Source organism: Sciurus vulgaris, assembly GCF_902686455.1.
Source record: "Sciurus vulgaris genome assembly, chromosome: 9".
Lineage (NCBI taxonomy): Eukaryota > Metazoa > Chordata > Mammalia > Rodentia > Sciuridae > Sciurus > Sciurus vulgaris.
The window spans coordinates 91,328,182-91,343,582 of NC_136469.1; the positions used below are offsets into that span (position 1 = coordinate 91,328,182).

At 33.5% G+C, this 15,401-nt stretch overlaps 1 protein-coding gene across 1 annotated transcript in view; it reads left to right on the forward strand.

The window, feature by feature from the left end:
• LOC306669826 (transmembrane protease serine 11D-like) overlaps positions 1-470 on the forward strand; it is a gene marked incomplete at both ends in the record, with an annotated part of 37,240 nt that extends 36,770 nt beyond the window's left edge. The window contains one exon of the mRNA XM_079153976.1: positions 309-470. Within this exon, the coding sequence (XP_079010102.1) occupies positions 309-470 (162 nt within the window). The remainder of the gene's footprint in view (positions 1-308) is intronic.
• Between the last annotated feature and the right edge of the window lie 14,931 nt (positions 471-15,401).

Here is a 15,401-nt window from a genome sequence, read left to right on the forward strand (position 1 = left end):
AGAGTCAGGAGGAAAGGAACAAGTCAGAGTAGTGTTCCTGTAGGACATTAGCCTGATCTGAGTAGGAAACAACCAACCAGCACCTGAGGGAGTTCTGGAAAATGTGCTTCACATGTTCTCAGACTTGCTGAAGGGACAACTGATATACTTAAAGGATTTCAGTAATTTTTGTATGACTTGGTATATTTCAAAAGGAAATAGATTGATTTTGTTTCTATAAAGGATATTACTTCCTCTACTGCCATAGAAATAAACTCAAGATTTGGGGTTTGTCTTACTTAAGTAATCAATCATTTTGTTTCCTACAGGGTGATTCTGGTGGCCCACTCGTACAAGAAGACTCACGGCGGCTATGGTTCCTCATAGGGATAGTGAGCTGGGGATATCAGTGTGGTCTGCCAGATAAACCAGGGGTTTACACTCGAGTGACAGCCTACCGTAACTGGATTAAAGAACAAACTGGAGTCTAGTGTAATAAATGCATCTCTGAATGAAAGTGTACCTGTTTAAAATTCCAAAACTTTAATTTTCAACTGAAAAAGAAATTGCAAGTGCCCTATTTTAACATCCTGTTGCATAAATATGATTTAACAACCACTATTTAATCTTTCTTTATTACTATGGATTTTATATTTTCCCAAGAAAACTATATGGATGTTGCATAGTACTGTGACTGTGTAACAGGAGAAACATTGAACAATTGGACTTAAAGATTTTATTATAGTTGTTAAAAGTGCTAGTAGTGAGAAAAACAGATACCTGAGAGTATATACAAGAAGAACTTGGTAAAGTCTGAAGGGTCAGAGGGGTGTTCTCAGAGGAAGTCTCATTGATTGACACTGATAATTGAGCAGTGTATAGAAACTTGCAAAGTAAGAAGTAGCAGAATAGTACTTAAGACAGAAAGAACATTGTGAGCCAAGAAAAATAGTATTTATTTAAAATTTAAGGTTATTGATATTTTATAGGATGTGTAAGCCCTAAATTTTTAGATGTGAAATCACTGTATAATCCTATAGTAATCTTAATTATCCTGTAAGAGCATGCTGACACAGGATATCTCTAATGAATTTCAGGTATTTCACATTAAAGCTAAAATAGGTCAGTCCTCAACTGAGACCAAAAGATATATAAATAGTTTTGATAATGACTAATATTAAAATATCTTCTACCTAGAAGAGAAACTATATCTCCTATAGAGGAACTGAGGAAGTGTACCTACACAACCTTTTAGGCACCTTTACGACTCCATAGTACTTCTTTAACAACTAAACCATAGTAACTTTAAGAAGTAGAGATTTGATTGTCAGGAAGGATTTCCCAATACCAACTTCCCACCACTGACAGTTATTTTTGAGAGTAAAAGGATGTTCAATAGCCAAATTTAAATAATGAATTAAAAGTTAAATAGGAAAGAGGGGGGAAAGTTGGTTTGCAAAGAGAAAGGTTAAATAGCTTAGTACCAATAAAACTATCTTGAAAATGTTCTGCCTCCTCTCTCCTCTCTCTCTCCCCATCCCCCCCCACACACTACCACCACCACCTGCACCACCACCACAACCACCACCACCATGACCAAAGAGTATAAATTAAATAAAATGCATTAAAATTTAATGGCACAGCAATCCATATAATCTGAACCACAAATGTTAACTGAGTTTTTATGGGCTCTTGGTGCAGCTGAAGCTTCGTTATTCGTGATCATCCAAGTGTCAGAGCTTCCTCCTAGAATTAATTACTTATACCTGAGAATCAGACCACTTCCAGGAATTGTGAAGAAAACTTTTTGCATCTCAATATAATATTGTGAAGAGACCTACATTAAAACAATTTACTTTTAAAGAAAAGGAACTGAAATGCAACCAACTCTTGGTAGAATGTACAAACAAATCTTTGGTACACTTTATTTCAAATAAACTCTTTTACAATCTTTTCTTGCCTAATTATTTATGGAAGTCATGATTACTGAAAAACAATTCAAAACAATTTATTTAATTATTTCTCTGATGAGAAAACTCTAAAGGCTTGGCACTTTCTGCCACCTTATAATCAAGCTCTATAACTGAGGTAGGTGCCAAGCCTGACACTCCCTGGTTGCACCCTGCGAGGACAACATTAAACTGGCAATTCAGAGCAAGCTTTAAGGGGAGGGAGTCTTTGTGCATGGGTGTGTTTGTGTGTGCGCATGTGCACGTGCCCTCAGGTAATCAAAGACGTTTACTTCTCCAAATTCAAGCTGTTTAAAAGTATTTAGAGGAAATTGAACAAATTCAATTATTTACTGAAAATTATAAAAACTTAGCCAAAAATATATATGTGTATGTATGTTTACATGTATGTACAATTATGAGGGATATGTGAAAACCAGAAAAACACTATTGTAAAAACTTTTCTTTTTTATGTACTGATGAGGTTCCACTTTCCTCACACCTAAGTGACTGCATGAAGTCAATTTTGAAGATTTGTGAAAAAGTGATGGTTCAAATTGTTTTTTGAAAAATCATTTCTGAAAACTCATAGAAACTTTCCAGCAGCCTAATTTAGTTGTAGAAAGGCTTATTAATACCAAGAAGAATCCATTCATCATATAGAGAGCATAGATATTAACCAATTTTTAAATGGCAAATAAAGTGAATATTTGATATTTAAACTGGGATTAAAATAGTGAACAGAACTAATAAAAAGAGAACTAACCAAGAAAGTTTAGAGCAAACAATTGACTATGTATTATACTAAATGGAAGTCTTAATTACAGTGTATAAATCATTCATTTAAGAAGTGTATTGAGTTGTACATGTTCCAGGCTCTCTATTAGGCCACAGTGAAATAAAAATAAAACATATTTCTTGCCCTTAAGACACTCATAGTGTTGTTGATAAACATATTATGCAATGTATAATATCATGTAAAAAGTGATAAAGAGTTCTACATTTTTTTTCAGGAAACAAAAATAGGGAAAGATCCTAAAAGTCTAGTAGAAAATTTATTCAGTTTATAATAAAATAAAAAACGAATCTTGCAGAGCATTAATTTGCCATCAACCATGACAATTACCCTGTAGTTAGCAAAAAAAGGAACTAAGAATCTCTCAGATTATGAATCTAAATTGTACACAGGTTCTGACTTTCACTATTCACTTCCTTTTTTCCCTTTTTTTTTTCAATTTCCTAAATATGACATGATTCAGAGACCCAAAATAGACCTATCACTTTATAGTTTTTACATGTATACATAATCCAACCTCAAAAACCAAGCCTTTACATGTTGAGCAGTTTGACTAATCTCCAGTGGGGAAAATGGGTCATATTTCTGGTAGTTTATCTCTATAACAAGTAGTTGTCTTTTGAAGAAAGAGGTCCATTATTATGGAAGATTTCTATTCATTGAAAACAATACATTTTAGAGGAAAAGGAAATGGAGTGAAATTGAAGAATTAATTAAAAAAAAAAAAGAACAGTTTCCAGGGCTGCATATATCTTCAATCACATAAATTAGACTAAAATTACTGATGCGATAAAAATTGGTTGATATGTTAAGAAAGTTCTTTTTTTTCCTACAAAATTCACCCATCTATCCATTCATGTATTTTTTCATTCATTCTTAAGTTTATTTATTAAGCACTTTTGAGCACTTATCATGTGACAGGCACCATTCTAGGCTAGTCAAGATGAGCTCTAGAAAAGAGGAAGACAAAGGAAAGAGCAAGGCTGAAGGAAGGACCTCAGGTGACTACAACTTTGGTAGGATTGGGGAACACAAAGAAGTGTGGAGTCAAACTGAGGGGGGAGAAAATGGTAGTAGATGAGGCAGAAGAAATATGAATGTGGGCCTGATGAAGAAGTTTCTATTTTATTCTAAATATGACAATAAGAGTTTAAAGAGAAATAATTTAATTAATTTTCCATTTTCTAAGGATGAATCTGTCTACTATTAAAAAAAAAAAACAACAACTACAAGAAGACAAGAGTAGAAGGGAGACTAACCCAGAGAACATTGCAGGCATACAGGGAAAGGATGCTGTGCAACTGAATTAAGGAGTTACAAGTGAAGATGGTGAAAAAATAGCTGAATTGAGAAAATAGTTATAGAAAAAAACAACAAAATTGCTGATTAAATTTAGGAGCTGAAGGAGAGGGAAAAATAAGAAAGTTTGGGAGTAGAGTTTGTCACTGGCTCTTTGCGGTTCCAAAATCCGTGGATATTTGTCACCGCCTGCAGCAACAACTTGCACGGGTCTTATGGGTGGTGGAGTGGACTCTATCTTTCTCTTTGGTGCACTGCTTTCTTGCTTGCTTATAGAGGATAGAGGAAATGAGGTTTACTTGCTTTGAGAGGAGAGAGAGAGACCCCGCTTATCAGAGAGAAAGAAACTTTGCTTAAGAGAGAAACTTTGAAAGAAAGACAGGCTTTCCTCCGTTCCGCTATCTGCCTTCCGCCGCTGCCTCTACTCGCTGCTGTGTTCTTTCTTCTGGCTTTTCTGCTAATGGCTGCTGTTGTGTATGTCCCTACTAGCTACTGCCGTGTGTTTTTCCCTCTGGCTGCTGCCGCATGTGTGTCCTCCTCCTGCTTTTCTTCTAATGGCTGCTACGTCTGTCTCGCTCTGCCTACGCTTATATCACCTCCAGGAGGGGGAGAGCAGGGCCACGCCTCTTACGCAAAGATTAGGCGAGATGCTCTGAGCAGGCAATTAGTGCTGGAGAACACATGTGCATACAATGTGTGCGTGGACGAGAAAATCACCTGAGTGTGCTTATGTCAATTAACCTCCTCGCTGCCGATGTGATCAGGCGCTATCCCGGCGCCGCCAACATGGCACAGCCCCCGACAGAGTTAGGTTTGACTATGGGGAATTTCCTTCTGAACCTGTACATTTGACATAGACAAGCAATGAGGGAAGGTAAATATAAATATATATCTATAATTCAAGGGAGGCATTAAGTCTGGAAATAACAACTTTGCAGAATTTACAAGAAAATTTTCAAGGAAGTAGAGGAAAAAGTCAAGTTAGAATGACTAGAAGAGAAAATGGAACATGTAGGTTTTAGAAAAAAATATTAGATAATATCTTGGTGACCTTGAGGTAGAAAAAGATATCTTAAAGATGATGAAAAAAAAATGGTGTCATAATAAAAAGAATCTTAAAAAATGATTAATTCTATTTTATTAAAATAAGAACCTTGTTATTCAAAAGATACTATGACAGTGTAAAATGGCAAAATAATAAAGTGAGAGAAGATATTTGCAATATTGGAGGATTCAAAACTTAATTTCAATACTTTTAGGGCATTTTTCAGCTGGGCCTGAGAATTAAATTCATGTTAGATCAATAGGAGAAAAGCACACAGATTAATTTGAAACAAATTTTAACATAGCACAGGAACTTTCATAAAAAAATAAAGACTCAAAGATGCAGTTAGAGTTGATCACTTATATGCTGAAGTGGACAAAGAGTAATAAATTGTGAAAAGTAACTAAATTATGTGGGAAAGCTGCAAGAGTTAGTTTAACAAGGTCTGTACAGAATTCTATGTCTCAGTTTTCTGTTCTCAGTGATGAAATTTTTCTTTCATTCTGCTTTAAGGCAGATATTCTTCACATTGGAACTCATCTCTTACTTTTAAGACCCGCACCAAAGAAAAAGTGATCTAGCACCTGCTGCTTTTTAAGTGGCATTAACTCAAAATAGTCAATATGCCAGTGTCATATTTTTAATTCCTTCACAATATGCGTAATTAACACATAGCTTGTATCTGTAATGGATAAAGAATGACTACTAATCAATAAGGAAAAGAGCAATAATGCAATAAAAAAATAGGTCAAAGTTTGGAGTGGACATACATATCAGAGAAAAAGGAAATTCAATAAATATGACAAAAGAAGCTACACCTCATGAGAAGTAAGGGCAATGAAAATTAAATCAATATAATATACTACCATGATGTACTTATAAGAATGGTTTAAAAACTAAAAGTCTGACAATATCAAGGACTAGAAATAATGTAGGAGTGTACATTGCTTCATAAAATTGAAAAAATTTGGCAACATCTAATGAAGGATATGATATGCAGACTCTATGACCTAACAATTCCATTCCAGAGTAAATACTTTAGGAATGTATGTACATGGGCAAGAATAACAAAGAAGCCTTATTCACAATAGCCAAAGAGTAGAAACCAAATGCCCACCAACAGAAATAAATAAGTAGATTTTGTTATATTCATGCAATCAAATATTATATGACAAAAAATCTTTAGCTACATTTAACAACACAGATAAGCCTTAAGAACACAAAGTTAAAACAAGTCAGTAACAAAAAGAAAAGCAAGGAATTTGTCACAATAAAAAGGACTTATGATTACCTTTCAGGGAGTAGGACTAGGAGGAAACTTATAATTGGTAAGGGAAAGGCATACAGCTGCCAGTTTGTTAGCAAAGTTCCATGAGTGCTTGTCTAACTGTAAGTCATTAAGTCGTATATTCACGCTTTATCACTTTCCTGTACATATATTTTTTTCCACATTTCTGACTCAGAACTTCTGTGGTGTCCCAGGATAGTGAGGGGAAGCAATCAACTATTTTCAGGTCATTCAGGAAAGAATCCTTTAAGGAAATATATGCAACTCTTTTTTTTTTTTAAGTTCTGAATATATAATGAGAGATAGTAGGAAAAGATTATTATTCTAATTGTTTGCATTTAAATTTTTATAACTTTAGTATCTATCTATACTAATATTAGCATACTTAAGTATTTCTAATGTTAATGATCTTCAAATTTCTGGTTATAGGTCCTCCACAAGTAGCAATTTTCCTAAAGAATAAGTTTTTGAGGATAAAATTAAAAGATACATATATTTCTAATCCTATCCCCAAAAGAAACTCTGAGGCCCCAGCTGTGGGGCCACCAGGAACAAGGATCCTCAGTGGCCAGTTTTCCTACCTGGGAGTCTTATCCTATGGGGGCGTGGGGGAATCTTTGATTTATTTTCACCAAGCCACTTCACCCATCAACTCCAAGTCCATTAAAATCAGTCTTTCTCTCTAATCCACAGGTTTCTCCAAGTTAATTTTTCTTCATTTGAAAGAATTTCTTAATCTTCCACTAGTGCTTTCTCATTTGCCTGTCTGCGCTGCCCCTCAGCCTCAGAATTGCCACTGGCGACCCTGTTGGTGCCCAGGCTGGCGCTTCTTTTACATATTATTTCTTACGTTCAGGTATCTGACTTTCTGTGTCTTAAAAAAACATTTTTTAAATTTTTATTTTTTACAATTTAGTATTAACTTTCAGTGTGTTCCCCTGGCTATTCACCTCTCTGAGAAGCTGTCTTCCCTTTTATTGGTATGATGCTGAGGAGCTGTTAGGTAATGCTTTCTCCTTCTAGTCCAGTATCTTTAGAATCCCCCAGCTATTAATTCACAAAAGGGAAAGCAAACTATCAAATTTAATGTCCAAGTCTATTATGTGAGGACACTAATATTTGGACAGGGAGGTAAATTCAATAAATCTTTTAATGATTGCTTATTTAGATATTTGGACTCAGAAGGAAAATATCAGAACTTTGCCTAAATTTGTTATTTCCTCTCATTTTCTGGTATGTCACGCATACATAATTTTTTAAAGTTAGGGTTTTTTTAGGTATTTTTACTAAAGAAAAACTTTAACCCCTATGCCAGAGCCTTAAAAATATATTTTTTAAAAATTCAAAATATAAAGGTAAATGATAAATGATAATGGTGGCTATTAGTCTATTTGTACCAGTGTTGAATGATATTTTTGCATATACAGACATTTTTGCATATTGTCATTTTTAGAAAAAAAGAGATAAGAAAACACACTCAAATCATAATGATTTAAATATTTCCCTTAAAAAGAAATATTTCCCTTAAAATGTTATTCAAATAAAATATTATTCAAAATCTATGCTGAAGATTAAAGATGTTCACTGATATGACCATGTTCACACAGTAGGAAACAGCAAAATATGGTTCATGGTCTTCTGATGTAGCCCAAAGCACTTTTCATTAGTACCCATCAACTCTCACCAGTCATTTACACAACTGTGCCATTCACATTTGTCTCCTGAAGGACTATGGCAAGCCGTGGGGAACATTTGCTTTTTTTTTTTTTTTTAATTTGTTAAGCTTGAACAATAATTTTTCCTACTTCATAGAATTTTATTTTGGAAAAAATGAGGCAATATGAGCATCTTAATAAATCACACAAAAGGAAAAATATGAAACTTCATGACTTAGAAAAAATATAAAAATAAAAATATAAGCAGGCAAGAGTTTTTGCTACAAAGCTATATAATCAATTTATTTCACAAAGTATATATTTTAAAAACCTATTTACATTATTTCTTAATTTTAATGATATTTACCATGACACCTTTTTCTAAATACCTAAATTATACTCAGAAACAGAAGTGTCACTCATCAGCAGAAAGTTCAAAATCCTCTCCCATTGGAAGTTTTCAAAGTGAGCTTCTGTTCATAATTACAGAACTCATTTGGGGAGAAATTATGAAGTAAAAACATTTTCTCTAAATACTAACATTAATATTTTGAAAGTGTTGTAGTTAATATGTTCAGGTCTAACTGCTGTTAAAGAATATAGGTTATACAAAATTTCTTCTGTTAAAATCTGCTTCAGATCAACACTTTTATAAGGATTTCTATTTTTACTGGCAATGATTTTGTTAGGAAACTCCCGCATAAGCTAATTATTCTGGTTACTCTAGCATAAACTGTTTTTTGTCTCTTGACCAATTTTGAACTTCTATCAGTAAAAAAATTTAATTTAGAAATTATATGATTCCTCACTAACTGTTCTGTTTCATTGTATAATTTCTAATATGAAATTTTAGCTCTTGTGATTTATAATTAGCAAAGACAGAGCTAAAATTCCATTTTTCCTCAGGATTTTTTAGAGAATAATGTGTCAGTGAACTAAGCATAACTGATTGGTATTCTAATGTTTTCTATGCTCACAGCCTACAACAACCAAATATCTGATTAGGTCAATCAGGTTGGTTCCCACATCAGGTGGCCCAGATTTGGTTGTACAGTGAAGAACAGTTGATTCATGTGTTTTCAATCAAATGCTTTGCCAGTATGTTCTCACACATATACACAAGTTGTATTTGCTTAATATTGCAGAATCTTTACCTTCTGAGAGGATTTCATGAAGCCATGACTAGCTGTTCATTACTTTCCCTTGAGATACCATGATTTCAGGAGCCTCATATACCCACATATGTCTTATGTGTTACAAAATAAAACTATGTGATAAACTCATTATCAAAGAATAAGTAAAATTTCTTACACAAAAATTCTAATTTGCCTATAGATTAATAAAAATCTAACCATTGAAAATTTGATCTGAAATAATGAAGACTAATAATGATAAATACAATAGTCAGAGTTATGAAGCATTTGCTAATGACCAGGCACTCCATGTAATAAATTCAAGAGATGTATTATTTTTTTAAGGAGAAGTAACTGAAATTCAAAGTAAAATAAAATGTCTAAGATTACAGAGTTGGTAAATTGCTAAATTAGGGCTTGAAACGAGGTCCTCAGATTTTAAAGCCTATGTATTTATCTATTAGAAACTGTTGATATGATTTTTTTTTTCCATACTGGGGGAATTGAATCCAGGGGCATTTAACCCCTGAGCCATCTCCCCAGCCCTTTTTAAATTTTCTTTTTAAATTTTATGACAGGGTCTCAATAAGTTGCTGAGGTTGGCTTTGAATTTATGATCCTCCCATTTCAGCCTCCCAAGATACTGGTGTGATGGCAAAACCAGACAGGGTTGTGAAATGAAATTACAAAAACATCTGGGAAGAGTCCAGTGCCTTTGGAAGGAGTCAGTTCCCCTTCCCTCTCTTAGCCTTTCTCCAGGAAGCCTAGTTAGCCATGGGTCCCTACCTTTTGCATTGTCAATAACTGCCCTAAGAGTCTGACTATTTCCTCCTGAAATGTAATATATGTCTGTGAAAAGAGTTGTTTCTTCTTCTCTGTTCTGTGAGCATGCTTTATGTTAGAGACCCTGCACAGGTCTTTAGTCGCATAAATTGGGAATTTTTTTTAAATAGAGGAAAAATCCCCAGTGATAGGATGGGTCTAAGATGGCATCAAATAACCTATAAATATTGTGAGAAACTGTGGAAAGGGGCTCAGAATTTTGGAGTCCTAATCTCCTCTGAGCCTGCCGGCATAAAATAAAGTTTGGTTTCTCCTGTTTTCTGAGTGCCGTCTTGTCGTTTCCACAACACTGGTATTATTTTTCACGTATCAATGCTAGTTTTATTTTCCAAACTCTGAGTTTTCTACCTAAGAATCAGAGTGAATACAATTTCCTCATCGTCTTAATAATAGCCATTCTCTCACTAGCGGCCCCCACATGGTAGGAGTTATCATGTTCTAAGGACCGAGATTTCTAAGTCCTTTTCCATTCACAGCCTTATTACTGACAAATATATAAACACTGGCCGTAATTCAGATTGGAAACTTCAGAGTCCTGGTGTTCAGATGGCTAGTGAGCTTATCTATGTCCTCCCACGTGGCATGTTTCTTACTTTCAATGTGATCCTGCACCACATATGCCTCCTTGTTGCATGCTTCTTCCAGCTATAGGCACCACAGAGAATCAGGCCTGTCTTCCTTTCTTTCCCAGGCTCCAGGGTGTCCACTGCCTGTGGTCACGAAGGCCATGCATTTAACACTCAACACCATGACCACCTATCTTCCAATATGAAGCCATTAGTGCTCTCTCTAGAGGTGTCCTAAACTTTCCACCCTTAGGAATGGTGCAGGAGTCTGTGCAGGGACAAAAAGATTGGCTCCTCCCAAAATCTATGCCATGTATTTTTATAAGAAAAAATTCTGATAGAGTGCAGTCTCAAGAGAAATTTCTTGAACATTTCATTCAACTCTTACTAATCATTCCTTCCTGAAAAGCTCTCCAAACCCCTTTATAGCATGTCCTGTTTTAGGCCCATGACTCCTCCATCTTTAGAGTTGACACTTAGTCCTGGGGACCTGATATATCCCCTGCGCTCCCCTCATCACTGCCTCCAATAAAATTCCGTAACTCTATTTCTGAGGAAATAAAACTGCAGCTTCCGTACATATCAATGCAATAAAAAGAGATGACTAGGTGGAATTTACTAGATTAATAGATGGATGAAAGGATGTGGTATTGTAAAAGCTGCTGTGCTCAAGTGAGTCAGATGAAAGCAGTATACTACAATAGTTTTTTTCTTTTTCTACACATATAATTAACTGAATTAAACACTACCTTTAACTCCTAAGCTTCTTTTCTAATTCTAATGCTGTTCTAACTCAACACTATGCACTCATACTCATAGTGGGCCACCGGCTATGGAGGTGGGGGAAACATCTGCCTTTTACTATTCTTGTGACGATTTACACATCCTTGGGCTTTAATTTCACTTTATGTTTTGTTTGTCTTGGTCGCACTTCATATGCAAGTTTGTTCCTTTTTAGCCCCAAAGATATCACTTTCCCTATGCTTTTGAGAATCAAAGAAATTTAATGAGAAAGAAATTTGAATGAACTATCAAAATCATAAGCAATAAAAATAGAATCATAAAAAATGAACACCAGCTTCAAAGCTACATTTATACCTCCTATTAGGTCCAGTTAGGGGAAAAAACTTTGTAATTATTCTGCATATGTAATGGATATTATAGCTAATTATATTATTCTAGTGAAAAAAGAAATAATTTGATTTGTAGCATTTATGAAAACAGTATTTTCTCTTTCTAAAAACTTTGAATTATTAAAGGTTAGAGTGTAAATGAAATGTAAATGTATATATGATAGATTAGATACTTTCAAACTTGTAATTATGAAAATTAAATATGCTCATAGAAACAATGATATCACACATTAATAAAAGTATCAAAGAAAGCATTCTCAGATAAACAGAATCTAATTGGTTTTTATTTATTAGAATGCTTTACAAAAATATTCAAAATACAAATTATCAGCAATGAGTATATATGTGTGTGCATATATACTCATTAACAAAATCCAAAGTACTGTTTTTCAGATTATAAATTGTGTGTATTTCAGAATTACTTCTTAAATTATCTATATTGGGTTTTTAAAAAAAATTAAAACTTTTTTGCAGAGAACAATATCTCTTCTAAAATGGCTTACTTATGTTTAAAAGTCAACAAAATTTATTTCTCCTAAATACCTTCACACATTGAAATATCTTTAGGTTTTATTTTGTGTAGTTTCCTCACTTCTAACAAACTTTTACTTTACAAAATGTGTTCTGTTTGAAAGCTGCATAGGAAAGTGCTTATGTTTTTTACTTACTTTTAAAACATTCATCTTAAAATTCTACCTGAAATGCTCAAATGGCTATAAATGAATATGACAAAAAATTTTAAATATACTTTAATTTTAAAAAAGCATTGTGTAAGCAACATAATAGTAATGAGGAATTTAAAACATTTTTTAAAAAATAACACTGCCAATCATAACAATTTTCACATTCTAAATTCTCTCAGTCCTCATATAAATACAAACATAATTTTAGTCAGCTTGTAACCAGACTATAAAATAAATTTTTCATTCTTCCTTATTCACTTTATATTTTACATTTGCTGTGCTCACTTATGATCATTATCAAAAGATGTTTTCATTTAGCTTATATGTCAGTGCATCTGTTAATATTAAGATAAAAATTAGACAGAGAATTAATATTTAGAACATATAAAGAACTCAAAAAACTTTACACCAAAAAATCAATAACCCAATTAATAAGTGGGCAAATGAATTAAACAGACACTTATCAAAAGAAGAAATACAATGGCCAACAAATATATGAAAAAATGTTCAACATCATTACAATTAAATAAATGCAAACCGAAACTACTCTGAGATTTCATCTGACACCAATCAGAATGGCAGTCATGAAGAATACAAACAATAATAAATCCTGGAGAGAATGTAGACAAAAAGGAACACTTTTACACTGTTGGTGGAATTGTAAATTACTACAACCACTACCGAAATCAGTGTGGAGTTTCCTCAAAAACGAAGAACCACCATGATGTGGTTATACCACTCCTTGTTATTTATCCTAAAGAATTAATGTCAACATAGTATATTGATACATGCATACCTATGTTTATAGCTCCACAATTCAAAATAGCTAACTATGGAACCACCCTAGGTATCCATCAACAGATGAATAGATAAAGAAAATGTGATATATATGTAGTACATATGCACAATGGAGTTTTATTCAACCATAAAGAAAAATGAAATTATGTTTGCAGGAAAATGCATGAAACTTGAGATCATTATATTAAGTGAAATAAGTCAAAATCAGAAGGTTAAGGGTCCTGTGTTTTCTCTCATGTGTGAAAACCAGAGAGGAAAAAAGAAAAATGGTGGGGGTGGATCTCATGAAAATCAAAGGGAAAGCAATAGAGGAAAGAGACCAAGGGGTGGAAGGTGGGAAGTGCTAGGGAGTAATAATGGTCAAATTATATTGTTAAATTGTGTGCATGTACAAATATATAACAATAAATTCCATCATGATGTGCAACTATAATGCACCAAAAAAAGTGTGGGAAAATTGTGTAATATTTTCAATCTACTAGTCATTTGGTTGACTGATTTTAGTGGCAGCTTTTATAAAGTGGACATTAAAGTTGTAATCAAAAGGCAAAGAAGAAAAGAAAAGCAGAAAAATGTCTTTGATTCTTTAAAGTGTCCTAACATTTTATCACAAATCTTAGTTAGATAGAAAAGAGACTTTACATAAAATAAAGGAATTAACAAGGAAACTTAGAATTATAACTTCCATACATCTTTCTGTAGCATCCTTCCATAGACTCTTAAAGGTATCATCTGATGTTTTTCCTTGGATACTTCCAAACATCTCATTCTCTGACTCGTGCCCAGGACAATGGAATTAGATTTCACTTCTATCTTCACATAATGCTTCATGTATACTCTATCAAGTGTTTACTTTGATATCTTTTCATTACCAGTTTCTTTGACTGTTTTCACCATGATATTATAAGCATCTTAGAATATTATTTCTAATTATATAATTAGCATAGTGCCAACTTCATGGTAGGTGTGCAATACATATTTTTTTGCTCAGTGAAGAAAGAACATATCCTGTAGTAGGATCTTTGAGTCTTTCTTTGGAGAAAGACCAGGAAACTTTTCATCTGGTCCCTGATGTAATATACTATGTAACCCAAACATGTTTTCTTGCAAGAATCTATGAGTTTATTAGAGTTTCTGAGCTTTAGATGGTAAAGTAGTAGGTTTTGAGAAAGTCACATCAAGAAAGTAGGATTAGGCTAACCTTGAAGGATAAGTAGGATTTATATAGACAAATGAGAAGAATGGGAAGAATACTCTAGATATGTTAAACGCATACACAAAAGTATAGAGTCTGGGGTACGCAAATAAATAACAATTAGTGTAGAAACTAAAAAGAATATAGATAGATCTGATCAGATGTATGAAGTATGAATGTAGATAACTCCTATTAATATGAAACTGCCATTATGATTCTTTTGATCCTAATACAAATATGATTCCTCAGATTATATTTCCCTATAATAACATAATAACTAGATTCTCCCTTATTGTGTTCCCTGACCTCTGGCAAATTCTTTTTCTTCCAGGTCACACTGACTGCATTAGTTGTCTATCTAGTCTCTATAGCAATATCAAAATTGGCTACTAAAAACCAGAATGCTGTCCAAAATTTTAGAAAATTACTGCTTAAATATATATTTTATTAAATTAAAAATCAACTCCCTATAGATTTTAGGATAGCATACATTCTTTAACAAGTACTAGTATTAAAGTAGCAGTAAAACATTCAGGGAAGAATTCATGAAAGGATGATATGTGGTTAAAGGAGGCAAGAGAGTTATGAGTTGGAAAGAATCCAGATTCTGATGGAGGGTTGCAACTTGGAGAGTCATTAGCTTTTCAATGAAGAGCAAAAAAAGAGATTGCTATAATTATCAAAAATAGATTCTAAAGAGTGAAAACGGCAGTCACTCATTTCCCAGTAGACAAAAAAGAAAAATGGTTCTTCTCAAACCAGATGGCCCTACTGCTTCCTCAGACACACAACTGAATTTTAAATTTTTCCCCACTAGGGCCATATGATTATTTATTATTTATGGAGTGACATATATACAGCTTATGCTTTACTAAAGTTTTAAAATTAATTAGCAAATGTCCAGAAAGCACTTTGAAGATGAAAAATTGTGTAAGTGCTAAGTATTATCATTATGCCATTATAAAACACATAAAAGTTGCAGAATCTTGTAAGCTAAATAGGTGGAGAATGACTGTGCTGCTTAGCACTCAAGGGGAAG